The sequence below is a fragment of the Oncorhynchus mykiss genome, chromosome 18 (assembly GCF_057628025.1).
Source record: "Oncorhynchus mykiss isolate SJ-2025 chromosome 18, ASM5762802v1, whole genome shotgun sequence".
Classification (NCBI taxonomy): domain Eukaryota; kingdom Metazoa; phylum Chordata; class Actinopteri; order Salmoniformes; family Salmonidae; genus Oncorhynchus; species Oncorhynchus mykiss.
In genome coordinates this window covers 32835370-32858965 of record NC_143039.1, presented here as the reverse complement: position 1 = coordinate 32858965, position 23596 = coordinate 32835370, and the positions used below count along the sequence as shown (strand labels likewise).

The window sequence follows — 23596 nt, the reverse complement described above, 5'->3', positions numbered from 1 at the left end:
GCAAGGTATGGAAAGGCACGTTACAAATTAAAGTGAAAACCATGACATCTCGCTAGATGGCACAATCGCCCCGTTCAAATAGCCAATGTGTAATGGGAGTACCACACATTTGGATCTGCTGAGGAGTATTTGGGACATAATTTAACGTAGGTGTCTGCAGTGTTCTATTTTTTTTAACATCATAAACATGAAATTGATGCAAAATAGATTTTGTGTAACCTATACGCATATGCTGAGAAAATAATAATTTCCCTTGAATAGAGACAGTTCATATAGCGTTTGAGTCAGGATAATTACATTTATTTTCAATCAATTGATGGTGATAGACAACAAGAGTAATGTCAATTTAGGCGTATGCCCCTCACTTCTCTCAGCTTGTGACCTGATGCGCGGCCAGGGTAACGCCTTTATTTTATGAAGTTACCGCAGCACACCCACCCCGACTGCTCTTTCATTCTGTTGGAAAGTTGACTGCCAATCTGTAACTGGAGAACACTCGAGTGCTAGTAGGCACGTTGACACACCCTAAAGTTACCGATTTATTTTGACAAAGAACTCCGAGCAAGGAATTAGTTAAAATAGTCAAATCGATCCTGCATCGGATAATTCAGGAAAACTTTTGTTTTCTTTCCTATTCAGCAGACATGAAATCTTGCTTATGGATTGCGTTGTTTGTAACTCTTGCTATAGGGACGAAAACACAAGGTACGTTTTTTTCCCCCACCCAGGATACATAACTAAACCATTATTAGGCCTATTATGAATAGCTATTATGATAATGATAATAATATGATGATAATGATGATCATTGCTATTATTGTTGTTGTTTACTTGTTGTTTTGTTGTTATGTTGATGGTAACGTAGGCCTATTTAAAGTCTTCCTTAGGCCTATTCTTTGGACAAGGTACATACAAGATTGGCCTAGAAGTAGTAGAAATACGTTTATAGATTTAGGCAAGAAAATAGACTGGGAAATTCCATGTGTGTGTTAGGGCACGGGCCTGTTGCATGCATTTGTTTCGCACGCCACTCACCCATGCAGTTTTTAGTTGAACAGCTAAGAATAACATGCATTTCCCTTAATAAGGATCGGCCCCTTTTTTCAAATTTTTGACTAAAATGACATACCCAAATCTAACTGCCTGTAGCTCAGGCCCTGAAGCAAGGATATGCATTGTCTTGGTTCCATTTAATTGGAAACACTTTGAAGTTTGTGGAAATGCAAAAGGAATGTAGGAGAATACAACACATTAGATTTGGTTAAAAAGATAATGCAAAGAAAAAAAACAGTTTTTTTGTACCATCATCTTTGAAATGCAAGAGAAAGGCCATAATGTATTATACCAGACCAGGTGCAATTAAGATTTTGGCAACTATGTGGCAGCAGTGTATGTGTAAAGTTTTAGACTGATCCAATGAACCATTGTATTTCTGTTAAAAATCTTGTATCAAGACTGCCAAAATGTGCCTAATTTGTTAATTAAGAACTTTTTTCAGAGTTAGATCAACACGAATAAGCTTTCTGCCAATATGGTAAGCTTTCTGTCAATTTCTGGGAAATTGTCTTGTTACTTACAACCTCATGCTAATCGCATTAGCCTACGTTAGCTCAACCGTCCCACAGGGGACCTTCTGATCCTGAATAAGTTTTTAACAGCAAGGCAGTATAACACTTACAAACGTGTAGGCTACTACAACACTTGTGTACTTCTTGTACAGTGTTATAATCCTTGCTCTCAGAAGAGTTCTGACTCATCTTAATGTGGTAGTATATGACTCAAGGGTGTGTCTAGTCTCCCCTTTATAATCAGGGTAGTGTCTTTGGCTCATAGGGAAGCACATGTGCGTGCAATGCTAACTGGCATGACTGGGCACAACTTTGAAAAACAAGTCTAAGGCACAGGAGAGAGTGTTTTTTGTTTTCTAGCAGGATTTAATTACTGAAAGGTAAGGGAGGTTTGCAGAACAGTTCCCTGTACTGCATACTAACAACTCTCACTGAAGTTTTATCTTCTTTCAAGACACTTTCAAGCCAAGGCCCGCTCAGCCAACCTTGTTTTTTTTGTAGGCTCTCTGAGCTTGTGTGTCAGTTGAAAAATATCCAGATAAACAGTAGCTCCAACAAACTTAGTTGGCAATACATTTGCTAGTTGATCGTTTTTAATCAGATACTATCAGATACTGTTGCCTCAACCCAATGTTTCAGATCCTCTTTCCCACAATGCAATGTTTGTAAAAAAAATAAAGGTTTAGGATCTTAATTTGATCACCCTGTTGCAGGAAGATTTACATCTGTAGGCCTGTAAGATATTGGACTTTGAAAGACTTTTCAGACTTATAGCTCCTCTGTGAGTTATACTCAGCACCCAATGAATGTAACATTCAAAATATATTTCCCACCCTGTGAATGGCTGTCTCTTGGCTTCCTGTGTGAGGCTGCTCCAGGATTAGCTAGAGTTGACAACAGGCATGCAGCCCCAAACCCCTACCTAGATGGGCACGCTGTCTTCATGATGACACATGTGATGCCTAGATTTAAAAGCCAGACTGAACTGAAGAAAGACTGTTTCATACTACCCCATCATTGCCTCAAGTGTCCAGTACACAGTGAAATAATTAGTACAAGTGGGTTATATTTAGTTAGTTGATACAGTTAATAGCTTGTTGGTCTTTCTTCTGAAAGTACACTGTAAAACCATGAAACATGTGACACGTTTATAACCCAAATGTCAGTGTTTAAATCTTAAACATTAGGCATTTAGATTAGCCAATAAAGCTTATCATCTTAATCAAGTGCATTTAGATTGCAAGATTAAACATGATAGTCAGCTTTTTCCAGTCAGTTTCCAACCAGGAGAACGCATATATCTCTTAAGTATTCCGTTTTTAAACACTACTGTTTACTTTCCCATCATCCTGTTTAGAGTGCATTTAGTTATTAGAAATTGATGTGACTTCCCATGCCTTATTCAGATCAGTGTTAGGAATGTCTGTCACCTTACTGGACAGGACATTTGATTCAAGAAATCTTTTTAATCGCATGGTGTTGTTGTTACTTGGCTGTGTTGAGTTCATTTCTGGTAACTTTCTGAGTGAAAAAGACATGGGAGGGGCCCTCATTATCATATTTCCCAGCATGCTTTTGCAGGTTAATTTTTAGAATAGTTTGTTTTAAAATCTATGTTTCCTCATACACATTGACTGATTAATTGATGTTATACTATACAAAGATAAATAACTTAATAAAACAAAAAAACTAATCCAATCTGTGAGGGGTTGGACTTATTGCATCTGTTACTGAGATGGTTGTTTTAGTTTAGATGGTTTAGGTCAGTGGTTCGCAGTCTTTTGCAGTTACTGTACCACCAACAGAATTTGCTCTGCCAGACTACCCCTGATTTACCTCCTCATGAGTATTTTATTAGTAGGCCTATGGTCTCATGAGTATTCTCAAGTACCCCTTGTGGCTAGGCCAAGTAGCCTCGGGGGTCCTAGTACCCCTGGTTGGGAACCACAGGTTCAGGTTGTCTTGTTTATTAAGTCATTCACCATAGCAGTCATTCTGTCTGCAGGTTGTGGGTGATACAATTTTCAAGTTCTTGGATATCCTCCCTCTGGCTGGATTCTGATAGGAATTACTAATCACATCATAAACCAGCGTCCTGTGACTTGCAGGTCTGATGTGGCACATAAACCAAGATTTTCAGACTACAATGTCGAGGCCTTATGAAATGTATACTGAGTGTACAAAACATTAGGAGCACCTTCCTACTATTGAGTTGCACCCCCTTTTCCCCTCAGAACAGCCTTCATTTGTTGGGGCATGGGCTCTACAACGTCTCGAAAGCATTCTACAGGGATGCTCCCCCATGATGACTCTAATGCTTCCCACAGTTGTGTCAAGTTGGCTGGATGTCCTTTAGGTGGTGGACCATTCTTGATACACACGGGAAACTGTTGAGCGGCAAAAACCCAGCAGTGTTGCAGTTCACCTACTACCATACCCCATTCAAAGGCACCTTAATATTTTGTCTTGCCTATTCAACCTCTGAATGGTGTAACGGATGTGAAACGGCTAGCTAGTTAGCGGTGGTGCGCGCTAAATAGCGTTTCAATCGGTGACGTCACTTGCTCTGAGACCTTGAAGTAGTGGTTCCCCTTGCTCTGCAAGGGCCGATGCTTCGTGGGTGACTGTTGTTGACGTGTGCAGAGGGTCCCTGGTTCTCGCCCGGGTATGGGCGAGGGGATGGTCTAAAGTTATACTGTTACAATGGCACACAAACACAATCCATGTCTCAATTGTTTGAAGGCTTAAAAACCTTTTAACCATACTCCTTCCTCCCTTTCATCTACACTGATTGAAGTGAATTTAAGAAGTGACATCAATAAGGGATCATATCTTTCACCTGGTCAGTCTGTCATGGAAAGAGCAGGCGTTCCTAATGTTTATACACTCAATGTATAATATGTGGTCAATAAGGGTTACAGATTAATTTAGGTAGTTACTTGGACTGAACTTATTGCAACAACCATGTCTCTGTCACTAACCAACACAGTCATGGGTTGGCATTGCTCACATTCACTCGAGAGGCATGCTGGGAATATGAAAATACGGCTTTACTCCCTGCAGTGTTAAAGCAACACCCCCAGTGCTTAGTTTTTAAAACCTAAACGCCTTGTGCTAAATAAACGTGTTCATGTGGTTAAAAAGTGTTACAATGAATAAACATGTCCTGGTGTGGTTACAATCTAAACACTGTGATGTGTTTTCATTTCAATTCTAAATACCTTGATGCGCAGTTAAAAAACGGTCTCAGAAAAGTGTTAGTTTAGATATGTGTTCAGATCATTAACACTTGGTTTTACAGTGTAAGAAGCAACTATCTGACTTTTTTGCTCAGTTTCACTTGCAACCTTATTCTTATACAGTCGAAGGTTCCGACGCAGTAAGCACATGTATTCAAACTGGGAGGCCTCTATTTTAAGTGGGTTGGCTAATTTGGTAATTAGTTAATTAGTTAGTGTGCTAGTTCACCCTTGGCCTGGTTAATTCCTAAAGGTTTAACTACAGCCAAGGCAGAGTAGAGAAAGTAGAGTGTTCAAGAAGACAGCTCTCCGGTTTCAGCTGCCTATGAGTCATCCAAACCTTCAAACTATAACTGACTGTAGTCGCAACAGACTGCATGCCAAGCAAGGCCAGTTCCCTCATTACAAAACCTCACCAGGCAACCAATACATGATGTACTACCTGCTGTTAAGTAGCACAAACACTGTCACAATATCAAAGTCACGCACATAGCAACTGGTGGTTCCTTGGAACTTATTTAGGACACAGTTGAAAAAGCTAGTTGAGTTAGTTGAGTAGAAAGGGGTGCTAACTAAGATGCGTAGACAGCCAGTGTTGTGGGTGTGTTGGCGTTGTCTTGGAAATTGTGGCTGACCAATAGTATTTCATCTTTGTCCCACAGACTTTGATCTTGCTGATGCCTTAGATTTTGGTAAGTTTCTTGATCTTTTACATTTTTTTTTTGAATGTCTGTTGATAGGTAAGCCAACTGTAGATGTAGTTCATATTGATGAAACAGGTGTAATGGCTGTTCCTCACCATGTTCAGGTGGTATGTCTTCCTCCTCTGCCTATCTGTAGCACTGCTCACAGCGCTGTCTGGCTCTGAACCAGTTGAATGCATTTTGCATAATGCAAATTGGTTAGTTATTACTGAACAGGATTTCAGGTCCAAATATAATGTAGGCCTTCAGAAAATCTTTTATATATGATTAGAAATTACAATTATAATTCTTAATACTCATAACACATGATGATCCTGTTATTATAATACAGATGTTTGTTTTTTTAACATTTCCAGCCTTATAGATTTATATAGATTTATAGATATAATGTGATTAATGATTTTATGAAAGGCAAAAAAAACCTCTCTCTCTTTGTTTAGAGGCCACTGAGGCCACTGATATTCCAAAACAGCCAAAGAAACCTGCAAAGGATCCCAGTCCAGGTAGGGAAACCTATCACATAATATAACACTGACTGTGGGATGAAACAAACTCTGGAAGTCAACAAGAAGTCACTAGCAAGGGAAGATAGATATCTCATTAGTCACAACTCCTATGACTCAACATGAACCACATCAATAACCACTTTGAAGGAACAGAATATGAGCACAGCATGTGACTGCAGGGTGGCCCAGCCCCCGAAGGGGACTCTTATGCAAGGATTTCCTTTTGTGTTGTCACACTTCTTCAAATACCCCTCTACATGACCAGATTCTTATGTGTTGACAGTGTTATAATCATGCTATAAGCATAAATAAACGTCATTATATTTCTTCATCTCCAGGAGGAGGACTTGATCTATTCGATGCTCTTGGTCCAGAAGGTAAAAAGGGACACAATAATAGGTGTAGATAGCTCCCTCTTCGTCTAAGTTGGTGTTGGTTTTCCTCTCAAACTTTTCTATATATCAGACTTACATTTGGTTGCCCTTCCCATTCAACAGACTTACTCTCATCAGCTCGTTGGTGCTGGGATAATAAGATTGGATCATTTCTTGGCTCTGATTTATTTTTCACTGATGTGCTTTAAGGGTTCATCCAGTTTGCGATTTGGGTGATAGATTTATAACTGCATCAAATTGTATAGTTATACTGTTGTAGTATTCAGTTATATTCAACCAGTAATAACTGGCTAAATGAAACACCCATCCCTTTCAGCAAATCGCAGCCTGGATCGCCTTCTTTTATTATGCTATATTTCTAATAAATGTTCCTTTCCTGGCTTTAAAATGGTTAAACTCAAAGGTGAAAATCCTGGGAATTATGGTTTAAAGTTGAGGCTTTTGAAATCCATCTTCCTTGATTCACCTTTCCTCTTCTTAGAGCCTGATAAACCAGCTGGGATCCCTCCTAAAGAAGGTGGAACTAGTAAGGCATCTACGGCAAACAAATGTCAAATGAATGGATAGCTCACATGTATTTCAGCTAAGATTCTCTTTCTGTTCTCGGATGATTTAGATTTCATGGATACGTCAATGTGTTTATTTAATGTGATCTTAACTAAATATGTTCTCCAATCATTTGTCCAATCATTTCCCCAATGTGGAATACAATGCTCTTATAGTAGATATACTTCATGCCCTTTCCAGATCCCAAACCTGCCCCTCCACCTCCCGCACCTGTAGATCCCAAAAAACCAGCTGATGGTAAGTAAATGAACTCAACTAGCTGAAGTGACACCCATCACTTGTAATTACAGTATCCATCCTATTTGATCAGGATTCTAGCTATCAGATTATTGAACACAGGAAGACTTTCTGATCAGTGCATAAAATTAACATCCACTAAATGCTGGTAGATTTAGGTATTGGCAGGTAGGACTGTCTATTTCACCTGCCACAGTGTTCAATTTGCAGGTCTCTACAGTGCGAGCGTTACATTTGTGAATAATATAGTCAAAAGTACAAGTGGCAATTTATTGTAGAAAAATGATGCAGTAGCTGTCTTCAAAGTCTTTCTGCTGTTTTGTTTCATAGCTGCTAATCGCACAATGAAATATGAATCCTATATCCCAATATACCACATTACTTCTTACTAATACATTTCTTGTTTTAGAAACATTACAACGCAAGGTCAAATGTTTTATTATTTAAAAAAAATAATGTTTTTGCTGGTAAAAAATTAGAGTGGCGAGTACCACAGTGGCTGCAGACCAAACAGTTCATTTTAGGCCCTGGTTCTGATTCCTAAAGCAAACCTAGTATTGACCTCAAGATGGGAGATGTCATCCATTGTAAATGATATTGTAAATGATACAATCATAGAATGTTTTCTGTTCTATTTTCTCTTCATAGATGGGATGGGTTTTGACCTGTCTGATGCCTTGGGTCCAGGTAAAGCCAGAGTTATTGTTAGGTTCTCAGTCTAGGGAAGAAGTCTTTCTATTTGGTGCAGGTCTATATTGGGGATTCTCTCTTTGTCCCTCCCTCCCTCCCTGTTTATTAATCAATCAAACAAACAAACAATTAATCAATCATTCAATCAAGCAATCAACCAGGCTTGTGATGAATCATACCCACTGCTCTCTATGATTAAGCTTTTCTTCAGCAGCCTTTACATACCCAGCAATCACCTTTTGTCTTGAGACGTCTTGAGATGTCTTGAGATGTCTTGAGACATGGGGATAGCTGCGTATGTAAAGGAGATTCCCCCTGCTTTGCGTCCAGTGACTCTCACACTCTCACCTCTCTTGATAAGAAGCTGGGCCTCTTGAGCCTTCAAAACCTGCTAAATCACACTGTCACGTTCACTTAAGAGCTTAAGTGATTGTAGGTGCTGATGTTTTCACATCTAATGTCGGAGGAAATGGTATGAGGGACTAGTGGCATGCTTCCCGGTGTGAAAACATATTATAATGTTATTATAACGTGTTTTAATGTAATATAACTTCCGACTCCTCTTCCTTGTTCTGTAATGTCTACCATCCATAGATCCCGTACCGGGTAAACCAGCTGTTGTTCCACCTAAAGATGGAGGCACCGGTACTAAGCATTGGATATATTCATTCATTTCCTCTGTTTGATGATCACATACTATGTGTGTGCTACTGTGTATTGTTATTATGGACTCCCAGGAGAACAATGCTAAGTGCTACTGACTCACTGTTGCTACACTGTTTTCATCTGGAAGGTGGCGGGTCCTTTGGAGACAATGACCTGTTTGATGTGAGCGACAACGGTGGCTACAAGCCTGATCCCGGCAAGGGAGGTGGAGGTGGAGGAGGAGGAGGAGGTAGGACATTTAGGGCTTTTATTATTGAATTTCTGTTATGAAATAAGTTTAGAAGCAGTGTCACAGGCCAGACAAAGGGTGCTGTTCAAACAAATGAGTTCATGGGTTTGACTTCCAACAGTAGGCCTGCAAACTGTTGAGGGAGAGTAGTTTCTACTCAGACTAAGGTACGCCAAAATACACACAATAGAGTATGTCGGGGAGGCTGGGGACCCGACAGAAATGGTCCATTGTTGCCATATTAAAATGAATTGCAGTGCTAAATTCACTGTGGGCTAAAACAGAACCGTTCTGTCTTAAAACTGTATACGCATTTCCTTTCTCTTTTTCCTCTTAGTCACTTAGAATGGAAGTAATTACTTGTTCTTTACAAAAGAGAGAAAAAAAAGCAGAAATAGGGAATAGAAAAACCCCTCATGGTTACCGATGTAATTAGTGCCATATGCCTGTTAGTCTGATGCTATCCTGCATGATACTGTGGAGAGTCCAGAGGAGCTGGAAACAAACTGAAATAACCTGTCATTAAACTCCATGTAAGGGGAAGATTTCAGCCCTCACAGTTAATGACTAGAGCCCCTTTGGAAGAGAGCTTCAGAAAGCTAAAGACGACATGTTGAAAGGAATCTGGAAATATTTGACCAACTCTATGGAAGTCTTTATACAATAAATCTCTGAAGTCTTCATGAACATTTGCACATACATGTAAATAGCACACACAGGCCTATCTAGCTACTTCTATGTACAGTATGTCTAGAAGTATATACTACAGATTCTACGAGGGAGTAGAAGTGCATCTCACTTCGCTCTGTTCAAAAAAATAAATAATATATATATATATACAGTGCCTTGCGAAAGTATTCGGCCCCCTTGAACTTTGCGACCTTTTGCCACATTTCAGGCTTCAAACATAAAGATATAAAACTGTATTTTTTGTGAAGAATCAACAACAAGTGGGACACAATCATGAAGTGGAACGACATTTATTGGATATTTCAAACTTTTTTAACAAATCAAAAACTTAAAAATTGGGCGTGCAAAATTATTCAGCCCTTTTACTTTCAGTGCAGCAAACTCTCTCCAGAAGTTCAGTGAGGATCTCTGAATGATCCAATGTTGACCTAAATGACTAATGATGACAAATACAATCCACCTGTGTGTAATCAAGTCTCCGTATAAATGCACCTGCACTGTGTTAGTCTCAGAGGTCCGTTAAAAGCGCAGAGAGCATCATGAAGAACAAGGAACACACCAGGCAGGTCCGAGATACTGTTGTGAAGAAGTTTAAAGCCGGATTTGGATACAAAAAGATTTCCCAAGCTTTAAACATCCCAAGGAGCACTGTGCAAGCGATAATATTGAAATGGAAGGAGTATCAGACCACTGCAAATCTACCAAGACCTGGCCGTCCCTCTAAACTTTCAGCTCATACAAGGAGAAGACTGATCAGAGATGCAGCCAAGAGGCCCATGATCACTCTGGATGAACTGCAGAGATCTACAGCTGAGGTGGGAGACTCTGTCCATAGGACAACAATCAGTCGTATATTGCACAAATCTGGCCTTTATGGAAGAGTGGCAAGAAGAAAGCCATTTCTTAAAGATATCCATAAAAAGTGTTGTTTAAAGTTTGCCACAAGCCACCTGGGAGACACACCAAACATATGGAAGAAGGTGCTCTGGTCAGATGAAACCAAAATGGAACTTTTTGGCAACAATGCAAAACGTTATGTTTGGCGTAAAAGCAACACAGCTCACCACCCTGAACACACCATGCCCACTGTCAAACATGGTGGTGGCAGCATCATGGTTTGGGCCTGCTTTTCTTCAGCAGGGACAGGGAAGATGGTTAAAATTGATGGGAAGATGGATGGAGCCAAATGCAGGACCATTCTGGAAGAAAACCTGATGGAGTCTGCAAAAGACCTGAGACTGGGACGGAGATTTGTCTTCCAACAAGACAATGATCCAAAACATAAAGCAAAATCTACAATGGAATGGTTCAAAAATAAACATATCCAGGTGTTAGAATGGCCAAGTCAAAGTCCAGACCTAAATCCAATCGAGAATCTGTGGAAAGAACTGAAAACTGCTGTTCACAAATGCTCTCCATCCAACCTCACTGAGCTCGAGCTGTTTTGCAAGGAGGAATGGGAAAAAATGTCAGTCTCTCGATGTGCAAAACTGATAGAGACATACCCCAAGCGACTTACAGCTGTAATCGCAGCAAAAGGTGGCGCTACAAAGTATTAACTTAAGGGGGCTGAATAATTTTGCACGCCCCAATTTTTCAGTTTTTGATTTGTTAAAAAGTTTGAAATATCCAATAAATGTCGTTCCACTTCATGATTGTGTCCCACTTGTTGTTGATTCTTCACAAAAAAATACAGTTTTATATCTTTATGTTTGAAGCCTGAAATGTGGCAAAAGGTCGCAAAGTTCAAGGGGGCCGAATACTTTCGCAAGGCACTGTATATATAGCACGTGCCGCTGACCCAGCCCCCTCAGATCCCAATGGTACGCCATTTATAGGATTTATGCTTACTTTCTCGCTCTCTTTTTCCGTCTCCAGGAGGAGGTAATGCTCCTGCAGATCAACCTCAAGGTAAAACAATCAATCCATTTATTTCTACAATAAATAATGTTAATTATCAAGCGTCTCAGAGGAGGAATTATATGGGGTGCCGTTTGTCAAGTTGAACGGCTATTTCCCGGGCTATTTCGCACCAGATTTAGGTGGAATCTTTAGAGTCTGTATTCGCCCACTGTACCCACACCCAGTCCTTTCATTTAACTCTTACCACTCATCTTTACCATGGTGTCAAAGGCCTGCACTATGAAGAATCTCAGTCATAATGAATTCTTCCCACACCTCTTGAGGGACTAAGCTCCGTGCTTTTATAGTCATATCCGTTTCCTGTCTCACAGGAATTTGGCTGATTGTTTCCCTGGTTTTATTGTGTGCTCCTCACGGTCGGATTATGTTGCTCTATAGTCCCTGTTTCAATCCAAACACAGCACAGATATTGAGAATGAATAATAAAAAAAGTGAAAGGGCTGCGCTGAGCGGATGAGGTCTATCAAACTAAATGTGTTGAAAAATGCTTAGAGGATTCCCTGATCAAATAGTGCAAGTGGATGCTTGACGATGGCAACATTGGGAACTATTGGTTTGGGATGCAAAGGGGAATTAACTCTGATTGGCTTGATTGGGTGCACGCTATTGGCCATAGCCTAAAACCCAGGTACGATTCTGTGTCGTTGCAGATCTAGACCTACTGTGGGGCCAATTCCTGAAGATGCTAGATGCTAACATGCCAGAGGGCGTCCATGTTTGGATATCCAACATAAAGCAAGCAGTGTTGCCTCTGTTAGAGAAGGCCATGGAGCTTTTGGATGTGGGCCAATGAATGAGCCTCCAGTGACTTTCAGGAATCAGGAAATCATCTATCCACCTATGTTCTGATTGGTGCTCAGATATGAGGGCGTGTTCTTAATAGTTGTTTACATGGTCTTAAAGGTTTGAGGTGCTTTAAAACACCTCTCAGGGCTGGTCTTACAAAGCAATGGTTTGTACACTTAGACAAAATGGTTCCAAAAGGTTTATTCGGCTGTCCCTATAGGATAACCCCTTTGGGGTCCATGTAGAACTCTCTTTGGTTCTACCTGGAACCAAACAGGATTCTCCAAATGGACAGCCGAATAACTCTTTTAGGTTCTAGAGAGATCTTTTTTTTCTGAGTGTAGGCTCCAGTTTTCACTGGGTTAAAGCTAGGGTTAGTACAAAGTTCAGAGGTTTTATCCCTTAAGGAGTGGGTGTGCTCTCCATCCCCTCTTTGACACCCCACCCTTCTCTTTACTTTCTGAAGTCACAGTCTCTGAATCATCCCTGTGTGTTGAGCTTATGGGATTCTGTTTTGTAAAATGTTACAGCTATAAGCCTAAAGATAGTGGTTACTGATATTATCAAGGTTATTTTTATTGCCCCCCCCCCCATTTATTGCCCCCACCCCCTGTTTTCTACGGTTAGTGTGGTTTTTGAGGCATTCTTATGCATTGCATGTAGTTGTTTCATATGTGTGTTCCTTCTTGTGTGATTAGTCTTTCCGGATGACATGTCAATTAATGCAAAAAAATAATGAAGATATGTTTACAATTTTTGACAATTATGGGTCATTGTCTCGGAAGGTCTTTGTTGAAATGTTTTTCCTGTGTCGCATCCTGTCATAACATGCCCATCATTACTATACCCTAAGCCTGTTACTTACGAAGGCTTTTGCAGCCTAGCATTAACAGCCCCACACAGAGGCCTAGTCAGCACACATTGCTAGCGTAGCCAAACTTCACAGCACTCGGTTGAAAGATCCAACACTTTTTTGCGCTAATGTGTTCCAGAACAAACTGACATGCGGTTCTCTCAGATTCCAATATTGACAACATGAATGACTTATTCTGAAACACTGAAGGATATATTTGTTCAGCCAGAAGAGGTTATACAATCTTGTGCGTTTACAAATGATTTATGTCTCATGGTGAATGTTCCTGTAAGGTTGACGGATGTCTTTTTCATTGGGGTATGTTTCTTTGGCCACTTGCATTCAAATACAAAATATGGTTTCCATTACAACGTGTCTTACCATGTTAGAAGTGCTACCTCTTTTTCTTGTGTGTGTTACAGCAGAGAGGTTAGCTATCAACACATTGATATTGTCGTCTCTTTGTCTGTTGTTGTTTCCCTTCAGATGTTAATAAAGCCTGCTGAACGGTGTTCTGATTTATGGTGTTCTGGTTTAACACATAGCGTGGTTTCTGTTGATGGAATCCATGCACCCGGCTCTTGAAGAATATAGCTTGCATGTGGGACTGTGAGTGAAGGTTATTGAACTGAACTGTACGATTGTAGCCACAGGCGGTAGGTTGCATTCTCCAGCAGTAAGTCACCGTTTGTTGGGGTGTCAACCAGTTTTTACCCTGGGCACCGCCCTGTTTCAATGCTTGATACACTATTACTCACAGTGGTTCTCTATGGGATAAACCAGTTTTTACTTGTATGTAAGGTTTATTCATCAACAGTTCAAGTGTTTGTACACTTTAATCCCATTGTGCATTTCTTTCTTTGTTACTTTCTGTGTCCTTGGAGTTGGGTTTGTGTTATGTCCTTCACTGTATCACTGGGTGGTGGCTTTCTCTGAGGTTTCATGTTTTTTTTTGTCGATAGTTTTTGATAGTTTTAAGATGTTTTTGAAGAGAAACTCTGGAATATTTGTGTTTCAGCCCCCATAGTGTTCTGTTGTTGCGCTATTTTCTACCCAGAAATACTTTGCCAGCACATTACAACCAGATGCCGTCATAAAAGGGCTCTCGACCACCACCTTGTGGAATGATGGTTTAGTTCCAAAATGTTTTCCGTTGGTGTGCAACTAGACTAGAGCCTTATGTTTTTTTGGGAAAAAAAGGCACGTTATGCAACATGAATAATAGCCTCACTCACTCCCACTTTCTTTAATAGACTTTAAACCTCCTGTTTCATGTTAATTAATTCTGTGTTCCCCGTCCAAAATTACCGCCCCATTACAGCTGATTATAAATCCATAATAATACATATATTATCACCTAATGTCGTGTTAGATCTTTTTATCAACTTAAGTTCTTGTGAACATGACACGTTTTGAACTTCTATTTGCTATTAATGGCCTGTAGGCCTCATTGACCTGAGCTCCTACAACTCGTTTTTGAGTAAAGAAAGCATAATGTATGGATTATTTACAGATTAATTATGGATGAATAGTCAGATGAAACATATTGTGCTATTCATCACGGACTACTTTGTGTCAAAGTTTAACAAGGACTCTCTCCTCCTCACCAGTGTCATGATAAAAGATATGATCAAGAGCCTCACAGACAGTTATCGTTTGGTCATTGTGCTGCCATGGAATGAATTGTGAGAAAGGCCTCAAAAAAGTGTAATATACCTGAGCTGCGAGAAAAGTTCTATATATTATTGAAACAGTGTTGCAATTGTTTGCGAGAATGCCAACAGGTGTGGTTCCTGTTGGGGAAAGGTTCCTGTGGGGTTTGCCATGGAAGCCAAGAATGGGAGTGAGGTGTGTGTGTGTGTGTGTGTGCGTGCAAACACACATGCATATGGGGGTCTGGGAGAGGAAGTGTGTCCATCTGATGAATGGGCATGTGCCTGAACTCAATTTTATACACTAATTGTAGTCTCACCCATTAATTTCTAATGACCGGTAATTTTTGACCAGGAATACCACAGCTGTACAAAAGTTAAATAAAACATCAAAAATCATCTAAATGTTTTTTTTGTGTATTCAGATGTCCTGTGTGGACAAAGTCATGGAACCTTATTACAATCAGATTAAATGAACTACAATTTTCAGAGATTAAATTTAAATCGGTCAAATTCGACCGGAAAAAAGCAAGAGGGTTAATAAGAATCAATCAGAGAGTAAACAACCTTATCAACTAAACAACAACGACAATGGATATTTTTTGTTGTGTAGATGTAGAAGCTGGATCTGGTCAGATCGCTGGCGTAGTGAGTGCAATAGGAGTGGCCCTCCTTGGTGCTGCCTCCAGCTACTTTGCCTACCAGAAGAAGAAACTGTGTTTCAAGATTCAGGGAGGTGAGTGAATGGGATTGGGATATGTACAGTACGGTATGTGTAGTAGTGGATTAAAGGTTGCCCTGGCTGTCGATCCCTGTATGGCATCTTATACAAGTCTACAACCATGTCTCAGGGCGAGATACAAGGGTCTAGAGGTCCCACTATAAAGTTGTCTGTGGCACATATGTTCTTCGATGTAAATGCTTATGTATTTCTCCATTCAGGTGTAGACCCAGAAAGTGGAAAGAACGCACGTGGAGCTCGGTCTGATCCCCAATGTAAGCACTAGCTATTACACGATCTCACTAGTGTCTCTCTCTCTCTCTCTCTCTCCCTTCTCCTACAATATACTACCCACTACTCCAATATACTACCTTACACTATCTACTACCTTCCTAAATACTCCCTACCTACTATCTCCATCTAGTATTCCTGTTCTGTTTTCCTGCCTTTTCTCTGGGTGGGTCTGGCTACTCCTCTGTTTCTTTACTTCTCTCTGCCCTCCTTTTCTTTCCTACAGATTAGGGCAAAGGAGCCCTCGCAAAAAGGTCTGCCGAGAAGGGTTTTAACTTCTTTTAAATTCCAATGTATTGTTTTTTTGTTAACCTGACATAACCATTATTTCTGTGCTTCCTCTGATTCCAGCGATGAGCAACTTGCTGAGGTCATTCTAACTTCGATCAGGTCATCGTAGAGGAGCCTCACCTTTAGCAAAGAAACTCCTTCTTCCATCAGCCGGTATCAACTGTCTGCTGGAGACGTCAGTGGGCAAAAAAAACACAACAAAATCTCTATATATTTTTTTCATTTGTCTTTCATTTGTAATTTAACTTTGGGAGAATGTTAGTTATATGTTTTATTTTTGTGTGTGCCTTATCTAGCTGTATAAAGACACTTAGATAGATATACAACTTGAATACATGTTTTTTTGCATTGACGATCTGTCAATCATTTTCATTGTATATTGTACAGTACCAAACAATTGTCTTTCGACTTGCTGACTTTTCATCACTTTTCATTTCATTTTCATTTCATACTTTAGCAGGCCTAGCTAGTATCCACAACTACATTTTTACATTTGACTGTGTTTACATTCCACATAGCTTTCCTATTTGTTTGACTTTAACTGTCTCCACATATATTAAATTCTGATTGGAAGTAGGGTCTCTCTTTTCATCAAATAACAGCGCTTGTTTTTAAATATAATCCTTTACCAAAGGATTTAGAAATGTTTGAATAGATTAAGGTATGATGAAAAAAAAAAGTGCCGTAGAGAAAGGTATTCTTTTGGCGGATATGAAAAGAGTGTGTAGGGTACTATTTGGGATGAGGATTGGTTTCAGGCTGAACTTTTAGCTGCGTCGCGTTTTGTCTTCTAGTAAGTTAATTGTTTTGGGGTGCAAGCCACTCGTTAGTGTTTATGTGAGGAAAGATAACATAAGTGCACATGGTAAATAGACAGAAATATCAATTTTTTTAAATTAAATGCATTGTGCATGTTTATTTACAAAATAACATTTATACTGAGAAGTGGTTATAGTATGTTGTAAGTTATACTTGTTTAAGATTGTTATGAACGATTGCTTGATTTCTGATGCAAAACAGATAAGAATAGAAATCGATACCTGGGGTTGATACCAAACTGGTAAACTAGAATGTTCTACCGTGTCACTTGTGCTGTAAATGCTAATGAAGAATGCATATAAAAGCTCTGCTGATTTTTTTGCTGTGTGATATCTGCCATTTTTGTTCTCTAACTTTCAGCACATGTAATTAAAACCTTTTAAGTAACTGTAACTGAAGAAGTGTTACTGCTTATTCTTTACCAATACAGGAAATCATTTGTTGACTTAGTTGATTGTAGTAAGTTAGTTTTGTGTGTTTTGAAGGAAGCTTGATTCCTTCTCTGAAAGACAATGGAGGGCTGTCGATAATGTACATTATTGTTATCAATAAAGTTAACTTTTTACAATTGATTGGTATTTTTTTTTATTTCATGTTGTTTTCCATCAGGTTTCAACATCAGTGTTGTTGTCCATAGTACCATTAATTTGTATATCATGAAGATCGACCAATGGTTCTACAGTGAATTGAATGCACCTGCACATAGTACTATGCACTTAGTTCCAGGGGTTGGACTACTGCAGACTCTAGAGTACAGTTGTTGAAGGTCCTGCTTAAACCCTGCAGGTTTTCATTTTAGTCAAATGACCAGTGACACATGACCGAGAACTCAAATAGACTCACTCTGATTGGCTCTTGCTCTAAAAACATCAGATGTATTTGTGTAGCTACCAGCTTGAGGTTAAACTCCCTGGCTTTAGATAAACTCTCATAGTGCATTTACAAATATCGAAACGGCTGTAAAGCCAATCGAAATGGCTGTAAAAATACAAATGGATTACTTTATACTGATCATTCTGTATCTATTGTTTGTGGGACAGTTACTACGACTGGACTCGCTGGACTGTCGGATTACAGTATCATCAACATATTGGACTTTCATATTAGGGGAAACCAGTGCATTTTCTGCCAAGTCCTCTCTGCCAGTGGTGCGGGACCTGATCGATCACTTTGACACTTTTATTACCATTTATCACTTTTACCTCTGCCTCAAGTTGTTCATTCATTTAGAGGAGTCGCTGTCACACCCCATGCCAGGTAAGTTCTCATCATTATATCATAACCATTTTAATATAACCTGTCAGTGTCAAGTTGATTGACATCACTCTCTAATTTAATGCAAGAGGAAAAAAGGAAGTGCTTGACTCTCTGTAAAAGAACTTGAGAAATGAACTACTTTTAACTCTTAAAGAACATAATGCTGATGGCACTGTAAAACTGCGAAACTCCCCTGCTGGGTGTTAGTCATCTATTTCTATAAACAACACCACCCACTCTTCCTTCCTGTGCCACCAGCGAACCAGGCCTTTGTCTTCCTGTGCCACCAGCGAACCAGGCCTTTGTCTTCCTGGCCACCACAGACTGCTACTGCATGGGGGCTCTGGTGGTAGGACAGTGTTTACGACGACACAGGACCACACGCCAGACTGTTGTGATACTCTCCACTAGTGTCTCTAGCCAGGCACGGTGAGAGAAGTCCCTGCATCTCGGACAGAAATATAATATGATATCGCTGAATCATTGGAGAGTGATGCATGACCTATTCGAATTGGAATGAAAGTTATACTCTGTGTCTGTGACAGAGGTCCTTGAAAAATCAGACAAATGCAGTATGTTGTCTCTCATCGGTAAGGGGGTATTAGATTCACTGGATGGAGTCTTTTGCAATCCTGAGTGCACTGCGGACCTAGTGTATTTTTTGTGTATTGAAGTCATGTAAAATCTGATTGTAGCTGTAGGAAATCTTGTGTTCTCTCCCCATAGGGCTGCCCTGGGCCATGGGTTTGACCAGGTCCTGGTAGTGGACGTGCTGGACAGTGGAGACCAAGCACATCTATCTTGGCTGGGACAACCAGAACTGGGGGGTCACTTTCACCAAGCTCCACTGTTGGACCCTCACCCAATACAGCAAATGTGTGTTCCTGGATGCAGACACACTCGTGAATGTACGGAAATCTCCCGAGACACCACTTGTCTCTGATATAAACACCCACTCAATCATCAGTTTGTTTTAAAGCCAAGGAACCAGTCTTACAATGGCAAACTTGATCCTTAACAGCAAATACATTTTAATGTTTGATTTAAAGTAGTAGTCCAACTGCATAGTTGGACTTCAAATGTACATCCTATAGAGAATATATGTATTTTCCCATGTCTGTTGTTCTTACGCAAAAGTACCAGAGAGAGAGACGAGAGTCCAGTACTCTTGTCCCCTCTCTCTTCTCCTCTCTACACACCTCTACCAACGTACCTTAGGTGGTTCTCAACAGTACACACTCTCTTTCACAGAGCCAGGGGAGAGAAGAAGAGAAGGCAAAGGGGAAATAAAAAGGGGAGAGAAGAAGAGAAGCCAAAGGGAAGAGAAGAAGAAAAGCCAAAGGGGAGAGAAGAAGAAAAGCCAAAAGGGAGAGAAGAAGAAAAGCCAAAGGGGAGAGAAGAAGAAAAGCCAAAAGGGAGAGAAGAAGAAAAGCCAAAGGGGAGAGAAGAAGAAAACCCAAAGGGGAGAGGAGAAGCCAAAGGTTAGAGAAGCTACAGTGTCGTTGATAGAGAACCTCAAAGAATCATTACTCCGAGAAGTCACTCTGCTCACAGAGGAAAGGGAGAAGAGGCCCGATTACCCACAAAGCCAGGAGAAATGGTTAGTATTTAACAAAATGTGATATTGAGCTTTTGCCTATGCATTATCTATTCATTATGATTATTAAGTAGTTATGACTTAGGTGTCTGAGGGATTTTGGAAGTGATAAGTATTAGTTGTTAATTCTGATATCTCTTTAACCTGGTTAAGAATTCCGATCAGCTTCAGGGATTTTGCTCAACGGGTAAGAATTGAGAGAAATGAAGGTTATCGCACTGGCACAACTAAGGTTGTGATTCTAGAGGCTGTGCACGCCCTGTCAATGTCAATGCGTCATAGGAAGGAACAGTGTGAGAAGGTGACTAGAATGCTTTATCAACCCCTATTGAAATCTAAATCAGGGACCTATATGATTAAGGCCATTTTAGTCAATACTTGTAACCTGGTGTAAACCAATTAGTGGGTAATAATTACCCACTCTAAGGGAGGAGCTGGAGACCCACGTGGACCCAGTGAGGAGGAGTCAGAGGTCACTGACACAGCCTTCAACCCCATGGAGGATCCTGCCACTGAACCTGTACGTCACCTGTCTACACTAACATATGCTGAGTGTACAAAACATTAGGAACACCTGCTCTTGACATAGATTGACCAGGTCAATCCAGGTGAAAGCTATGATCCACTTCAATCAGTTATGAATGGGAGGAGACAGGTAAAAGACAATTGAGACATGGATTGTGTATGTGTGCCGTTCAGAGGGTGAGTGGGCAAGACAAAAGATTTAAGTGCCTTTGAACGGGCTATGGTAATAAGTGTCTGACGCACTGGTTTGCGTGTGTCAAGAACTGCAACGCTGCTGGATTTTTGACGTTCAACAGTTTCACATGTGTATCAAGTATGGACCACGCCCTAGAGGACATCCAGCCAACTTGACACAACTGTGGGAAGCATTGGAGACAACAACCCTGTGGAACTCTTCCAACAACTTGTAGAGTCCATGCCCCAATGAATTGAGGTTGTTTTTGCAAATCAATATTAGGAAGGTGTTCCGAATGTTTTGTACACTCAGTGTATATTTAAAACCTACTATTAGGAACTGATTTAAGAAATGATCGATCTATCTTCCATGTTTAAATGGTCAACATTACAAAAATTGATGGCAAAATACACATTCTACTGTACTAACACCCTCTGCCGGTGCACAACAGTATTAACATCTTTGACCTTACAACAAAATATCACACATGGTATTGCTTCAAGGCCTCCTGGTAACCATTCCTTAGCGATTTATTTTATTGTCCCTCATGTCTCCATCTTTAATTTTTCTTTACTCTTCCGACTGATGGTGAATGGAATGGCTGCCTAATCTATTTTTGTTATCATCTTGGATCCTCATCTATTATATCATCTTGGTTTTTAACATTCGGTTATTTCCTTGTTGACTGCTGCAGAGACAGAGGAGGATGATCTGGAGCAGCGCTGGCTGTGGGAGGAGGGCCAGGCGGACTACCTTGGCAAAGACACCTTCGACAACATCCCGAAAAAACCGATTCTTAGATTAGAAGCATGTTTTGTGTGGCAAGATATTGTAGCAATAGTACTGTATTCTCATGTTCATGCTTATGTGTGTTATTTATGTAGTGTAGGCCACTCTAATAGTTTAAAAAAATGAAATTGGAATCAAGTTTGTCCTTTTGTTGTAAAAATAAATCAAAATAAACTTGATTCCAATTTCATTAAAAAAATGTGTCCATTGAATTCAACTTGAAATGCATTCCATATGTTGATGTTACGCTGGAAATATCTGGAAGATTTTAAATAAATTGTGTTTATGTTGCCACTAGAGGGTACTGTGGCTTTTTAAATAACGCACTTTTCCTGGTCAAAGTTAAAGTCACACTCAACTCCAGCAGCCCTATAGGGGTCATGCCAGTCTTTGCATAGACTCCAGAGACTAGGGAAGCTAGGGAAAGAAGAAGTCGTATTGGCCTCAGGGATCCTATTCATAGATGTTGTTGGAGCAACATTCATCCATAGGCTTGTACACCACTATTGTCCTATGAGAGAATGGTAGACCGCACTGAGAGGGTCTGGGAAGGGATGTGTAGTCCTACCAAGGCTAAGGAGATATAAGGTCAGTACAGAACTGTTAACGCTATCCTGAAAGACTAAACACAACCTCTAACTTAACAGAATAATAACTTCTTCCAAAACGTATATAGGCTACTCACATGAACAAGCCCACCTTCCCATTCCGCCTTCCAGCTCACTATCTCTCTTGTCCAGTCTGTTCCAGTCCTTCATCTTCCCATTTGGAGAACAGCAGCAGCCTTACATAACTTAAGGCTGCAGTAAAATGGACTAATCAGTGTGGCCAGCTGGCTGTATTCTCTACCAGTTATTCAATAGCTTTGACATCACAATAACACTCCTAAAGAGTTTCAATACTGCCTGAGTCTATTTGCTTTGACAATTTGCTTTCATTTGACACCCAGATGTTTTCTCAGAATCCCATTGCTTTGCTGTCAGGTACATTAACTGTGCTATCCACCTAGCCAGGTTGAAACTCTAGCAAACTGCATGCACCGTTAAAAACAGGAGCTTCAGGCAATAACTTAGAGGGTGGAGGCGTGAGGAGAGAAACATATATATTTCAGTTTTTCCATTTGTTTACGCTCCCTTAAATATATTTCAGTGCGAGGCACATCTTCGTCCCGAATGGCAGCCTATTCACTTTGTAGTGCACTACTTCTACTGGCTCTGGTCAAAAGTAGCGCACTATATAGGGAATAGGGTGACATTTGGGATGCATTAACTAGTGCCTCACAGGAAGAAACTGAGGTTATCATCTCTCTGCTCTTTCAGGAGATGGGGACAAGGTTTTCTTTTGGTTGTCTGATATTCTCCCAAGAAGAAAGTGCTCTAAGCTGTCTGCTTTTAGTAATAAAGCATTAATAAAGTTTAGAGGACAATCGCGTAGGCCTAGAGAAGGCATACTGTTTTTAAATGTGTGTGTTTTGAGTGTGTGTGGGGGACGCCTTGATTGCATTGAAATGAAATATGATAAGTGCCGTGAACCCCTAGAAGCACCTCCATATGTTTTTGGTTAACTTTGAAGCTGACTTTGAGCCTAACCTCAGAGGTAGCATCCTAAATGGCCCACTATTCCCTTAATAGTGCACTACATAGAGCATAGGGTGCCATTTGGGACACATCCAGACTGTGACTGTGTGGCAGTGGTTGCATGACCATTTGGATTTTGCTAGCAGTGCAAATTTGGTCTGCTAATTTGATCTGTGGTTTGACCGATAGGGTATGATTCTATTAGTGCACAATCCCTCCCATAAGGCTAATTGAGAATAGATTGCAGAAGTAATCATATTCAGATGAGGAGAGAGACCACAGGAAGCAGATCTAAGAAGGGTAGTATGCCAAAGGTTAAGGGAATTCTATGGATTTTTTAAAGTACGTTCTCAGACAGGGACCAGACACAACATTGTCTGAGGTAATACCGACAATTATATTTTAACTATAACACAGTTAATCACCATAAAATAAAAACCATATGAAACTATAATGACTGCATGTTGCAATTAACATGTTGCAGTCTCTCACGTCAGACTGTTGAGATGACCAGCATACACGCCAGATTTGATTCGGGGTCCCCGAGATTATGGAGCAATAAATACAACAACACTTGACTTAATGCTGGAGAAGACTATTGTATGGTACTGCAATGCTTGTCATAAAAAAAATACAAAAGTATTTGTTTGCTGTGTTTCTCTTCAGGTTTACTATAAGATTAGCCTAGATTCATCCCCTTGACCAATCTCCTGGTAGAGTGTGGGTGTATCTCAGTATGCATTCTGCACAGCAGTGACAGCCTCCTTGCACAGGGGGCCCAGTTTCCCATCTCCTCCTGTGGAAGGCAGGATAAAGGACTGTTACGCCATAAACATAATGCACTCAATG

The 23596-nt window shown here is 40.3% G+C and overlaps 1 protein-coding gene and 2 long non-coding RNA genes across 11 annotated transcripts; all 3 read left to right on the top strand.

Moving 5' to 3' along the window:
• Positions 1-129: 129 nt before the first annotated feature.
• Positions 130-17395, top strand: LOC110495898 (CD99 antigen-like protein 2). 6 transcript variants are annotated; one of them, XM_036952406.2, is made up of 13 exons: positions 130-705; positions 5470-5499; positions 5952-6014; positions 6356-6394; positions 6894-6938; positions 7160-7216; positions 7865-7903; positions 8501-8551; positions 8700-8801; positions 11370-11402; positions 15319-15441; positions 15648-15701; positions 16069-17395. In XM_036952406.2, exons 1-13 carry the CDS (start codon positions 645-647, stop codon positions 16095-16097), a joined length of 726 nt encoding a protein of 241 aa, XP_036808301.2. In that variant the 5' UTR covers positions 130-644; the 3' UTR covers positions 16098-17395. The 6 variants fall into 6 exon arrangements, with proteins under 6 accessions (XP_036808301.2, XP_021427087.3, XP_021427088.3 ...); XM_021571412.3 differs by lacking the exon at positions 6356-6394 and having other exon boundaries at positions 338-705; XM_021571413.3 differs by lacking the exon at positions 6894-6938 and having other exon boundaries at positions 338-705.
• Positions 17396-17689: 294 nt separating this feature from the next.
• Positions 17690-19574, top strand: LOC149975475 (uncharacterized). Of its 4 annotated transcripts, none has more exons than XR_016488398.1 (4): positions 17690-18084; positions 18343-18513; positions 18811-18992; positions 19336-19498. It is a non-coding gene; the product is annotated as an uncharacterized LOC149975475 (long non-coding RNA). The 4 variants fall into 4 exon arrangements; XR_016488399.1 differs by having other exon boundaries at positions 17698-18084; positions 18375-18513; XR_016488396.1 differs by having other exon boundaries at positions 17699-18084; positions 18343-18674; positions 19336-19574.
• A 523-nt stretch (positions 19575-20097) lies between these two features.
• Positions 20098-23389, top strand: LOC149975474 (uncharacterized). The gene is made up of 2 exons (XR_016488400.1): positions 20098-20201; positions 21076-23389. It is a non-coding gene; the product is annotated as an uncharacterized LOC149975474 (long non-coding RNA).
• Positions 23390-23596: the final 207 nt, after the last annotated feature.